This window comes from Manis javanica, chromosome 6, assembly GCF_040802235.1.
Source record: "Manis javanica isolate MJ-LG chromosome 6, MJ_LKY, whole genome shotgun sequence".
NCBI lineage: Eukaryota > Metazoa > Chordata > Mammalia > Pholidota > Manidae > Manis > Manis javanica.
The window spans coordinates 71,478,625-71,492,909 of NC_133161.1; the positions used below are offsets into that span (position 1 = coordinate 71,478,625).

General features: G+C 33.1%; 1 protein-coding gene across 17 annotated transcripts in view; it reads right to left on the bottom strand.

The window, feature by feature from the left end:
* Positions 1 to 14,285, bottom strand: part of AKAP9 (A-kinase anchoring protein 9) — a 209,264-nt gene that overhangs the window by 143,639 nt on the left and 51,340 nt on the right. For 10 of the 17 annotated variants that reach the window (XM_073238857.1, XM_037019806.2, XM_073238856.1 and 7 more), the window contains 4 exons: positions 8,407 to 10,704; positions 4,825 to 5,038; positions 2,760 to 2,848; positions 359 to 497 (listed from right to left, as the gene is read on the bottom strand). In XM_073238857.1, the coding sequence (XP_073094958.1) occupies positions 359 to 497; positions 2,760 to 2,848; positions 4,825 to 5,038; positions 8,407 to 10,704 (2,740 nt within the window). The remainder of the gene's footprint in view (positions 1 to 358; positions 498 to 2,759; positions 2,849 to 4,824; positions 5,039 to 8,406; positions 10,705 to 14,285) is intronic. The other 7 variants (XM_037019808.2, XM_037019802.2, XM_073238855.1 and 4 more) reach the window with 5 other exon arrangements.

Consider the following 14,285-nt stretch of genomic DNA (forward strand, 5'->3'; position numbering starts at 1 on the left):
AATTGTATGTCTTCTTATTCTTTTTAAAAAATAAACCATAAGGTTATTCAATAAATACAACTTTCAAAGGTTTGGATCTATAGTATAAAATTAAGAATTATAATGAGGAAAAAGATGGGAGGAAAGGAATACAGAATAAAGAGACAAGGAAACCTGTGGACAGCTTTGGTTCTCCGTATTACAACTATTGCTTTATAAATATGTATATTAAATATAAGATTTCATGAATCTGAAAAGATACTAAGATGACAAACTCAAATTGGCTAAGTGATTAAATCATGATTAAAGGTTAAAGTTTATCATCAATTGAATAAAGAAAATAAAATATGCTGTTCAATAATGTGTAAGCTTTTATTACCTTGAACTTCATATCTACAATCTTGAAGTTCTAGTTCTTGATTTTCAGAAGTGTGACCACCACAACATTCTCTCTCTTCTCCATTTACTTCACAATTTAAAGCAGAAGTGGTATGTTCACCAAGGACATTGTAAGAAGACTGTTAACAAAAAAAATTAGGTATTCTATGGAATCAGAATTTTGAATTCTGCTCCTTAAGATCATTAAATATTATTTTCCCTTATGCAAAAGAAGACAGTCAAAATGGCACAGAAAAATCAGTAAGAAAATGCTCTTCCATACACCAAGTCAATCTGCAAAAGAAATAAATCAAGTCTATATCTATCTGTCTATCTATTAGACATGAAATTCTCATGTCAGGAAAATACTGCTAATCTTCATTGTGCAAAACCATAACTTTTTATGCTTCTTTCTCATAATGAATATATCTTGTAATTTAATCTATTTTCCATCTTAGATCCTATTCTAATGGTAATCTACCATTTTCTAGTTTATATCCTCTTTTTATGTTATCTCTGTAATGTCAACTACCCTTGAAAAAACACCAGAGAACGAGAATGGAAGTTCAAAAATGCTGACTAGAAAGCAGTCTATAAATTCTATAGAAATTATAACATATGAAATAGGAGATTACATTCACGCTCTTTCCTACAACATGGGAATAGTACACACATACACAAATTAAAAATATTTGATACATTATTCTGATTTTTCTCCTGAGCAACAGACAATTCTATCACTTAAAGCAACACGTGCCCCATAATCATTTGATAAGCCATCTTGTAAGTTTCACCTTTGCCTCTCACACAACTGGAAATAACAATCAGTAACTTTTAGACTTAAAAACCAAATTGTTTATTGCTATTTCTTGAGATTTCCTTAAAAGTTAAACTATACTGTCAATTAACAGTTGAGTTTATTTAATTTTCAGCACAATCCCTAGGATGAAATTTTATTTTACCAAATCTGGTAGAAACCTGAATATCACCCAATTTAAGATGAAGACTTAGAAAGATAGAGTAATTAGTTCACAGCAATATCAATGATTTGTGACAAAACCAGGTTTTACAACAAACTCACTAAAGGATACTACCACTACAACAAGCTGATTCATATTTCAACTTGAGATTAGAGGGTCACATAAAGACATTAATGGAAGAAAAGAAAACCACAAAGTCAGTTTATAAATGAACTATTGTGACAGGGACTTTCTTTCCATATTTACTGACTTTCAAAAATAGATATGAAACAACAGTGCCTGAACCCTTCTGTGAAGGCAGAGGCTGGCAAGCAGCTGAAAGACCTTCAGAGTGGTTATTTCTGACTTTTTGGGTTTTTTTGCAATATTGTTTTTCAAATTATTTTATAGGTAATTAGAATCAGTAAGGCACCTTTACCTGTCTCAATTAATACCACCCTCTTTCTTCAATTTATAAATACCCAGCTAGGATGAATATCAGGGACAAGCCTAGGCATATACTTTAATTATTTGAACTATTTCAAATATGCAGAGAAAATGGTTTCTCTGTTACCTGGCTTTAACAAATACTAATATTTTGTCATGTTATCTCCATTTTTTTAACAAAATTAAACATTACATATAGATTTGAAGCTTTTGGGCTAAAATTGCTAATAGAAGTATACTACTTTGAGAGGCAGATTGGCAAAATGTGTCATTGAAGACTGGCACATCCCACAACGTAGGCATTTACTTCTAGATAGGTAAACATATATGCACAACCAGATGTATATTGCAAGAGTGTCTATATTAAGTTAAAAATTGGAAACAATATAATTTCCACTACAGACAAATGAACAAATTGTGTCATAGCCATACAATGGAACAACCAATTACAGTGTTTGGTATCTATATCAGTATCTATACACCGCAAAAGAAAAAAATATAAAAACATGCATCTTAGAGTAATCACCTCTGGGCAGAAAGGTAAATGAAATGGGTAAGCACTACTGTAAGAGCTCCTATCACTCCATTGTCACAAATATAATTATGCTTGCTATAATTAGTTCTCAGTTTTTGGCAATCCAAAGTGTGAAAACTTACTATGTGCAAGCTCCCCAATAAGCACCAAGGTAAGCAGGGGCAGGAAACAGACCTGTTTGAGGCTCTACTGGTCCACTCCATAGGTCCGCTCTTTTTATTAGGTGTATCTTTTGTCTGCTCTACTGCTGAGACAATTTACCTGAATTTCTTGTGTTTCAAACTGATTGTCACGAAAAATTTTAATGCTCATTTTAAACTTAAAAAATAGGAATGTTTCTAACTGCAGTTCTGAAGTAAGACAGCGGGGAAAATGAAATTGCATGATTCCACTTATCTGATCAGTAGTAACTTAAAATTCAGCACTTCTTGTCTAAAATAAAGTTTTAACTATTATCTTACCTGTGTAAAGTAAGAACATTCTTCAGACACTGCTTTGCTAAGTCTTCCAATGAGCATTTGTAAAGGCTTCATCTCATCACCTAATGGAACTGATATTACATTAGACATTCAATTTAAATACTTAAGTAGTATTTTCATATTAAACCTATGTGAACTGGAAGCTTCCCTGCAGTAAGATGAGTTTTAAATTTTTTTCTTTCAAAGTTCTTTTTCACTGTTCAATGTTAACTGTCTCAGATAATTCATAGGATTTTCAATTTATACCCTACAAAATTGTATGAAGCTGTGATTTACAACTTTTTACAAACCAATACAGAAACACATCATATATCATAACCTATTACATACATTTATGTAAAATTGAAACAAAAATTTTATAAATCAGCAGTTATTCTTTCTACACACTGTGCATTCCTGTTTTCTGTTCTACAGTTTTTCATTAATTAAAAAAATATGCTGGACATTACTCACTAAACTGACTTCATCATTCATTAATAGACCCATTAATTAATTAACTAATTAACTTGTAGTTTGAAAAACACTGGACAGATTCTATCTGAAGAGGATACCAATTAAAACAATACATATTTAAAATCTTACTACACTGAAACTCAAAGCACAATTGAAGTGAAAAAGGCTGGTGTTCTTATTTGAACCACTCTTTAAATTCAACTCTGTTCAACAGAGCAATTGCATGGGACAAATTTATGAACCACCTCATTCCCAAAGGCAGATCTTTTACGAGTGGAGGCATAGACATGCCTTAAACAGAGGAAGTCTAATTAATTGAGTGATTAAATAATTATTATAGATGAAAGTGCAACTCATCTTCCACTTTTCAGTTTCTTAAAAGTTGTTGCCTCCCACAGTGCCATCTTAGTCTTTTGGCTCACTCTACAGTCTCCTAGGACATCTCATTCTTGTTGCTGGTCTTAAATGATCTTTTGACTTCCACACTGGGTCTGGAGCCTAGCCCTCTCTCTTGCATTACAGATTGCTATTTTCAACTGTCTTACTGGACATCTCTTTTTCAAAGTCCATAAATATTTTTAACTCAGTATGTTCCAAACTGAGCATTATTTTACCCATAAACCTCTCCTCATCCTCTTCATGACTGGAAGCACCCTCAATCCATTGACCAAAGCTAGAAACTTAAAGATCACTCTCAATTTCTCCCCCTTTTACTGCTTTCTACCCTCAAAGACATGTTGGTTCAACATTTTGCTGTTAACATAACTACCCCAAAGGTGTTTAACTTGTCTTCCCATCAGTAATCATCTCCCCAAATTTGCCCCATGGTATCATCAAATAAAAATCTGCCCCATAGTGTCATCAAAATAAAAATCTTAACTATTAGCTCATAGTAGGTCTTATCCTGCAGAAGCTCTTATAAAATTTAAGAAATGGTAATTAATGAAATGGGTAAGCACTACTGTAAGAGCTTCTATCACTCCACTGTCACAAATATAATTATGCTTACTATAATTAGTTCTCAGTTTTTGGCAGTCCAAAGTGTGAAAACTTACTTTGTGCAAGCTCCCCAGATAAGCACCAAGGTAAACAGGGGCAAAGCTTTCCCTGACCAAGCTCCTGCCAGTCTTTCTGTCTTTATTCCCCACTACCTTTACACACACCCTTAAATTTGCAATTCTCCAAAATAGATGCAGTCTCTCACACTTCCATATTTAGGGGTCACTGAGACTCCAACTTTCCTACTCCTGCCTGCCACCTCACCTTACTCATCCTCCCAGGAAATAATGACTTTTCTCCTCTCTCCTGCCATTCTTCCTATTCATTTTTCTATTATAGAAACTGTCCTATTGTTTGTTAAGGGTTTATTTTATATTGCTTTTCCACTGACTTCCTAGGAAAAAAAGATTCAATGATTTAGATTTCTCAGGCACTTAAATGAATGTCTAATAATTATATGAACAAATGAATCCAGGACTGATACATACAGTCATCTTCCTCTATGCGTTCTAATAAGACAGGACAGAATTTTGGAATGGTGGGCTCTAAGTGGTACTTAACTTGCTTCATAGTTATTTCGTTAGAAACTATTTACCTGCTTCTTGTGCTTTTATATTCTGCAGCTGTAGCTGGTGTATTTTCTGAAGTTCCTTGATCTTTTCCTCATGAGCAGAAATAAGCTCCTCTTTAAGACTGCAAAGAGCTTTGTCTTTTTCATTTTCCATATATTCACGAACCTGATCCACATGAGTTGAATAAACCAAAGAGAGGCATATACGTTGAGCTTCCAACTGTAGCCTTAAATCATGCTTGGAGTGAATGTATGTACACATTAGAAAATTTTTAAATGACAAATCAAATCACATAATTTCTACTTTTTGTATACATTGACTATAAGAGGGAAAATACATGCAATTATAGTATAAAACTTCATATAAAAGAAGTGAAGTCTAATTTTTTTCTCATTCCTTCTGTTGCATTGACCTTCTTTTCTTTATGGTAAAATTTTTTTATTAGCTATAGCTAGTATGGTCTCATCTTTCATTTTTGTTTAAAATAATATTTTAAATAAAGAGAAATGCAAAGAATAATGTAATAAACACATAAGTAATCACACCCCAAATTAACAAATAAAAATATTTTCCCTTTTTTTCATTTCTCTCCTTACACACTTCTTGGTTTACCAAAAATATCAATAAAATTAATCCACTGTTCCCATTCCTTCTTTCTCAGAGACAATCATTACCACAAATTTTCTTTAAGTCCAGTCCATTTCTTATACTATCACTTCTCAATGCATCTGTAAAATAATGCATTGTATTTTGTCTTTACAAATTTACATAAACGGTGTCAAATGGTATTTATTTTGCAAATTGCTCTCCATATTCAATATTTTTGAGACATATACAGATTAATTTATTTTAATTGTGATATACTATATATGAATATACCACAGTTTTTCCATTTCCTTTTTGGATATCAACTGGATTATTTCTAATTTTTGTTATTTCAAAAAATGGTGCAAACAATTCTTACACATATGCCTTTGTATAAATATGCTAGAATTTCTCTAGTGCAGTGGTTCTCAAATTTAGCATGCACCAGAATCACCTAAAGTACTTATTTACACAAAATGCTTAAGTAAGTGGGCCTCTCCACCTGTTTCTGGTTCAGGAGATCCATGTAGGGCCAAAGAATTTCAATTTTAACCTATTTCCAAATGATACTGATATTGCTGGTCAGGAATTACACTGAGAACCACCTAGAAATAAAATTGTGCAGTCACAGATAATGCACATTAACTGTATTATTAATGCAATTGCACGAATTTACATTAACAGTGTGTGCTGAGTACTCATTTTCCCACATCTTTGCCACACATTTTATTGTGAGATTTATTTTGCCAATCTAATAGATATAAAATGCTATTATCAGTTTATAAGTTTGAAAGTAGCTTTTCATGTTTATGAGCCAATTAGCTTAGTCCCAAGAGTAGAAGTCTTTTTTTTTTGTGAACTCAGCATTGTTTCTAAGCATATTTAGATTGCTCTTAGGTGTTACTACCATTGTGTAAATTAGAGGTCAAATTTCTTCTGTGAGCTTCCCTCTACATATACATACCTCACTCCCCTCCCACCATTAAGGGGTTTGTCTTGGTAGTGATGAGTGGCAGGGACAGTTTACAGGTTTGCCTCCCTTTGTTATGTAAGTTAATGTCATGGAGAGGATATCTGAATGTCATTGGAAATGTCTTTATTAGAGTAAATAAAATTATTACTGAAAAAATTTGACCATTTTGATAACTTCAAATTTAAGTCCGCTTCCAATAATGCTTTAAAAAAAACTTAAAATGATTTCTGGCATTTTTAGGAGTAATTAAGTTACATTAAAATCACATTATGATTTTGAAAACAATTCCAGATATTAATAAAGCATTAATAGTTGTGCAATTTGAATTTGTTAACTCTGTTTAGACATTAACATGCAAAATAACTTCACATTTCATGTAAGATCATAAAATATGAATATACCATCCCTGATTTATAATGGTTCAACTTATGTATTTTCAACTTTATGACGGTGCAAAAGCAATTCTCATTAAATAGAAACTATAATACAAATTTTGAATTTTGATATTTTTCAGGTTAGTGATATGTCATATGATATTCTCTACTGATGCTGGGTAGTGGCAGTGAGCTGTAGCTCCCAGTTAGCCAATCAGAAGGATAAACAAAAAATACTACAACTATTCTATTTTTCACTTTCAGTACAGTATTCAACAAATTACATGACATATTCATGTATAAAATAGGCTTAGTATTAGATAATTTTGCCCAACTGTAGGCTGCCATAAGTGTTCTGAGCACATTTAAAATAGACTAGGATATGCTATGTTGCTCATCAGGTAGGTTAGGTGCATTAAATCCATTTTCAACTCAACACTATTTTCCACTTATGCTGGGTTTATTGCGATGTAACTCAATCATAAGTCAAGGAAGATATGCATTTATTAGAAATAAAAAGAGAAAACTTTCCAGTTGCTTTCTATTATATATAGAATTAAAATCTTAAATCCTTACAAAAGTTTTAAAGTTCTCCAAGATCTTGTCTCTTCCTTCCTCTTTAAACTCTTTCTTCCACTCACCCTCTCAAACTCAACTGAATAAACCTTCTGTTTCTCAAACTCATCTGTCTTCACAATTTCTCTGATTTGCAAGTGGTACGCTCCTCCCTATGCTTCATCTCTCAGTTCAAACATCAATTCCTCCAAGAGACCTTTACTGACCACCCAATTTAATGTTGTTACCACCACTGCCCATCATTACCTATCACACTGTTTTATTTTTTTGTAGGACTTATACCTATTTCTTATCACTATTCTTATCCTTGTTTACTGGCTGCCTCCCTCACTAGAATATATATGCTCTTTGAGAATAGGAATCTTCTCTAATTTGCCACCATACTCGTGGTACTTGGTAAAAAACTCTATAAATATTTGTTGCATAAGTGAGAAACAAAAAGCTTAGCATCATTATACAAGGTACTCAGTGAAATTTTCCTGCTTTTTCTATTATCAGTATCTGGTAAATCCACCTTATCAGGAGTGATCTAGTATTGCTCATTATATGCACTCTTTAAGTGTTTAGAATTAATACTTCCCCCCCACTTCAAGTATAAAGGTACTCTGAGAAAACTTGAGGATTTAAATCAATATTTCTTTTCAGGGAAAAACAGTTCCGTAACCACTGCACAATTATAGAGAGTACTACAAAGTTTTAAGAGTTGATTTTCAGTTGTGGAATGCTGAAAACACCAGTAGGAAATGGAACTCTAAAACCAGTCTTTGGAACTGCAACAAAATATTACAAAATAACTTTTCTACAGTTCAGATTCTCAACTAAGTTATTTCAACTCTTGCCTTTCCAAAGAAAATGTGGAAACCATTACTATGCTCTATTTCCTGAGTAGAATGTATAACACAGACTTAGTGAAAGAAAGGCCATGTTTAACAAAAAGTAGATAAAAGCAATACCAAATGATAGGCCAAAATTAAATTACATTATAGGGTTCACTTTCATTCTCTTGCAAGGAGGTTAATTTATGTTTTGTGAAGATGAAAACTTTTTAGTATGAAATGTACAATTTCACTGTGCTTTGGCATATATAAAAAACGTACCTGTTCTGATTTAAGTATACTGAGTTCTCGCTGAAATTTATCGTCTTCATTTAGTTCAGTTGTCCCAAGCGACGATTCATTTGTCACTGACAGCAACTGAAGGGAATTATCTTCCTTTATTTTTGATTCTTCTCCAAAATACTTATTTATTTTAGAAACTGACCCTCCAGAATCCCTGTCTCTCATAGTCACAACTCCATCTTGTAAGCTTAACTCAGAATCACACACATTTACATTTTCTGTCCTCTTGTGGTTAATTATGATTTCTAACTCTCTACATCTCAGTAAAACTTGTTCTTTCTCTTGCTTTAAAGATTTAACTTCCTCACTCAGAAAACTAATCTCACCATGTTTCTGTTTTAATTGTTCAGAAAGGTCAGAGAGTCTCTCTGACAGTTCTAATTTTTCTCTCTTGGTTACCTCAAGTTTTTCCATAAGTTCCGTTGTATCTTTTTCAACAACCTCGCCAATTTCCAATGGTTCTGCTATCAAAGTTTTGTCATCATCAAAGACTAAACTTTTTATTTGCATTATAGTTGGATTTATTCTTTGCAAATGATGAAGCTCTTCACTAAGTGCTTTAAGCTTACTTTTATACTCTACTTCTTGTTTATTTTTACTATCTTCTAAATCAGTTTTTACCTTGAGAAGGCAGGCATAATCCTCCTGTAACTCTTGATAGTTAACTTCAAAATTTTTTTCAGCAAAAGAAAAAGTGTTCCTTTGTTTCTCAATCTCTTCAGTCAGCTGGATACACTTTTTTTTGAGGTTCTCATTTTCCTCTGTAAGTATTTCTACATCTTGTTGCCAGCTATAGTCTTTGGATTTAGACTTAATGGAGTCGGGAGTATATATTTTCAACAAATCTTCAAGGGCTCTCTTTTCATTTTTAAGAATGCTATTCTCTGCTTCAAGTTGTGCAAATTTTTCTTGAAGGTCATCCTCTTTTTCCTTCATTTGCTTCTCTAATAATTCAGTTTTAAGTTGTAACTCTTGAACTTCTTGTTCAAGTGTACCCTTTTCCTTTTCTTCTTTTCTGAGTATTTCAATTTCTTTTTGAAGTTCATTGATTTGAAGAGTCATTTCTTCTGATTTTGAACTCACAAGGGATTGCTGTAAATCTTTTAGCTTTGAAATTTCCAAAATTAATTGATTCTGCTTAGTTATCAAATTGTCTTTTTCAAACTGCATGGTCTCTATCTTTTGATTCATTTCACTTTGTAATCCTTCCATCTGCTGTTTATAGTGAATGCCTAAATTATTTTTAAGTTTCTCAATATTTATTTGATGTTCAATTTCTAAATCTTCCTTCAGTTTGGAAAGCTCTTCTTCATGACTAAACAGAAGCTGTGTCCTCAGCCTCTCTAATTCAGCTTCTTGTGATTCAGCCATTCTGTCTAATACAGCATTCTTTTCTCTTTCTAACATTTCAAGTTTTATCTTGTAATTTGTAACTTCTGCTTCATGTTTTAATTCTAGTTCCTTCCTGGATTCAGATGCAGAAACAATCTCAGCTTTCAAATCTTCCACTATATTAAGGGACTCATGTGCTTCATTGAGTTTACTTTCTTGTTCAACTATTGTCTGTCTAGCTCTTTGAATTTGGTCCCTTGAAAAGCTGAGTTCTTCAAAAAGGTCTTCAAGCTTTCTCTGTAGAACAGACTTTTCTCCTGAAATTGCTCCTAGTTCTTCCTTGAGTTTTTCTTTCTGAGAGTTAGTATCTTGCAATTTTATATTTAGTTCATTTATTGCCACATTCATTAACTTTATTTGATCTTCATTAATTGTAATATTTGGAAATGATCTTAAAGCAATCTCCACTTCTTCCTTATGTCGTGTTTTAAGTTCATCTATCTGTGACATGTGTTGTTTTAGTAACTCTTGTTTCATCTGCACTATCTGCTGCCCATACATCTCATCCAGCTCTGCCTGGAGTTGTCCTAACTTTCTTTGTGTTTCTTGTTCCATTCTTTGTAGAATATCCGTTCCAGACTGGCTGTCTTTATTATTTTTCTTCTGAAGTTCTTCAACTGTCCCCATTAATTGTTTTATTTCCTCAGAACACTGTCTTTCTTTTTGTTTGGAATTAGTCAACTCTAATTTTACATTGTTTATCTCTTGGTTCTTTTGTACAACCTGTTCTTGTAATTCTTCCAGTAATTTATCAGCAGCTGTGACTTTATCCTTTAGCTCAAGAGTCTTTCTTTCTTCTTCTATTACTTTTGTATTTAATTCTTCAATGATTGCCTCCTTTTCCTGTACTTCTTTATTTGAGCTTTCTACTTTTTTATCTTGTTCCTTTAGAATGTAAATACAAAAAAGAAATTTTTAGTTCCTAGAAAACTACACCACTTAGTCCCATTACCAAAAGGGAGATAATTTGTTTTTTAAATAACTCTATACAAAGTAACTGTAGGGAGAAGACAAGTAGTGATTCTACAGCATCTTACTACCCTGATGGACAGTGACTGTAATGGGGTCTGTGGGGGTGGGGACTTGGTGAAGGGGGGAGCCTAGTAAACATAATGTTCTTCATATAACTGTAGATTAATGATACCAAAAAAAACCTCCAGAAACACAGACACACACACAAAAAGTAACTGTAGGGCCTGTCCTCAATTTTTCCCAACTCAGTGAGACAGAGAACTTGTGTATCCAACACTACTTGTAAACAAACACTATAGCAGTATTGGCCTTCTTGGAAGGAAGAAATTTTTCTTATATTGCTATGATTAAAAATTTCAATTTAAAAATTCAGTTGGATTAAAATGTGTCTAAACTGGATTAAAATGTATCTAGACCATTATATTTTCATCTTATTAACTGATCAACATTTTAAGTGTTTAGTATTTTCTATAGCTAGGGTATTATGTAACTCTACCAGAAGAAAGTCTTAAAAATAAATGAAGGTTTCTTCCATGTTTTCCAGTGACTTGAAGGCAGTTTTTGATGGGCAAGTGCAATGAAAAGATAAACACCAACAAAAACAGGTTCCTATGGGTTTGCTTTAACTCATTCTTAGGGCTAAGTGAATTAGAAATTTAGGGATGTGCAATGCTCAAATGGTTGAAACTCAAGTGATATATAAGACAATTACACCATTTATGGCATTTTTGGTTTAAACAGAAATTTGAAAGCAGGAAAGATATGTTTTCCCAGTTCTGATTTCCCAATTTTGGAAATGTGGGTAAGTCTAAACCCAGAACACAGGCCAACGAATATCCATAATCACAATCATTCACAGGAGTATTGTAGCATAAGGAGTTAAGCAGAAGCCCTGGAGACAGTTTTGCCTCTGTTTACTTAGTTGCCTAAATAGGTAAGGGCTGTAGTCCCAAGAAAAAATAAAGAAGTGAAATCCACAGAATGGAACAGAGATCAGTTGGTAAATAAAACCACCTTAAGAAAACAGGAGTCCAAAGCCAGGAGTATTTAAAGGTACCCTGAATGAATGTATTAATATATCTAAAGAAAGAATGTCAAAGCCTAGAAAAATGAACACCTTACAGAGATATGCTGGCAGTGCCCATTCAAGTACAGGTCAGGAAAGAGAACTAAGGTGCAATGAGACTTTGAGAATTCTGGTTCCTCTGGGAAAATCCATACCTAATATAGAGAGCAATGCAGGAAGGTTCTAACAAACAGAATTTAAGAATTCAAATCCATAAGCATGACCATTCCTACTGTGAGATGAGTACATCAGGTTATTATAGCCTAATACCACTGACCATTTGATTGCACTAATATCCCATGATCTTATACTTATTAAACAACTTTCTATTTCGCTTTTCAAATTTTGCCCATGGAAAAAAAGTAAACCCAACGAACTTGAAGTCTATAGGTCCCTGTGATAATTATTTCTCATTGTAAATTAATAATCTTATATTCAAGGTTTCAACATTAGCCCCTTGAATTGGAAAACCTCAATTCACCTCTGAAATAGCTCAAGTCTCAGGTGATAGAAAATAAAAACTAAATCAGATTTCTGAGCCCACACATCAAAGGCCAGATTGTGCACTAAATAAATTAACCAAGACAAAAATGCTATCCTATAAAACCTCTGGAGCAAAAACCCATCAGCTTTTGTCTTGGTATCACATATCCAATCCAATGGCACCTGCATAAGTCATTTCTAAGCACTGAGCCTTCTTACTTCAATTTTTGTTCTACACTATGACACTAAAGTCAGTTTAATTAAATCTTGGTGTTTTCATCTGTAAAATAAAGATAATAATATTTCCTCAATCTCACAGAATATGCTTGAAGCTAAAATAAAATAAATACATTGAGGTATTTTATTCTGTTATATACAAATGTAATATATTCATGTACCAGAAAAAAAAACTCTGTAAGGCATTTGGAACCTATTATAAACTAAAAATCAGTTCATGGTGGTCAACTTTAGTTAAACTGTTAAATAAGTAATTAGTCTTTAAAATGTTAATGTTGTTATAAAATCTATAACATTTTTATTTCCTAATTTTCTTATGTATCACTTTTTTTAATACAAAATTGTCTAACACCTGATAATAACTGCAAACAATTCTTCATTCAACTATTAAACAATACAAATTTATGGTTCATTTTTCCTAGTATCATTTATTTCAAAATCCATGGTTTAAGCCACTTATTTTGTGTTGCAAAAAAAAGACAGCCTGTGGCTCAAGATACATCCCCTCAATTTTTGGAACCAGACCTGAAGGAGTGGGGAATCATGTGCTTCCTGCCTATGACAATGTACCATGGTGAGGTCAAAGGATTATGACAGTTAAGAATGAACCTGGAACTGCCAATGACATTGTCTAGGGGACCAAGACCATTTCAACTACACCCTAATGCTCTAGACTCTCAGCTGCTCTGATGGAACTACTACTCAGGGGACTCATTCAAAGAAAAAAAAAGGAGAAATTAAAATATATATGTAAAGACTGATAGTAACATTCTTGCTAACATTCAAATAAAGGTTAATTCCCCTATGAAAATGAATTATTTAAATTTTAAATAATCTCAAATATACTGTCTACTGAATGTAATATAATAAATACAATTTCCAGGCCGTTCTAAGCTAGATCTAGACTCTTTCTACATTTACCTCCTGGGAAGACTCACTTTCAAAGACTATTATTTTCTAGTTAACTACTTTTTGCCCTGTATACATTTTCAACATATTTTAGCCTGGGTCTTTATGAACACTTCACCCTCTGTCTAACATGTCCTATCAGTATCAACAGATTCATAATTTATTCACTTATTTACCAAATGAGTATTAAGTAGCTGCTATGTGCCATGTGTCATGCCTACTGCTGTGGAAACAAAACAATTAAAAAGGAATCGTTCCAACTTACAGACCTGCCACAGATATCACCTCCCCCTAAAACCTACCCTGATTCACTTCCCTTATGATGCCAGACCTACTCAGAACTTTCAAAACACTCTTTCCCTACACTTATCTTTGTTCTGTGGTGTCTTGTGTACATGCCCTACTAAATAGAGTTCAGTGAAGATAAGGGCACACCTTAAGCATCACTATCTCTTGCAAGGGCCTGGTACAAAACAGGTGTTCTGTAAACATCTACATACTTTTTAAATTATGTTGTTTGGAAAGCAAGTCCATTTTGTAATTTTCATATCTTAAATTTGTCCATTTTCTATTTCTCTAAGAACACAGACTCTGGAGTCAGACTACCTAGGTTTAAAGTCTGACTCTACCAATTGATTACTTGTGTGCTGGGTAATTTACTTCACCTTGTTTCGCCTTGGTGCCCTCCTCTGCAAAATGGTGGTGGTTATGGTATCTTTCTACCCTATAAGGTTGCTATGATGACCAGTATGTTAATGCGTGTAAGATGATTTGAATATTGCCTGGTATGAAGTAAACA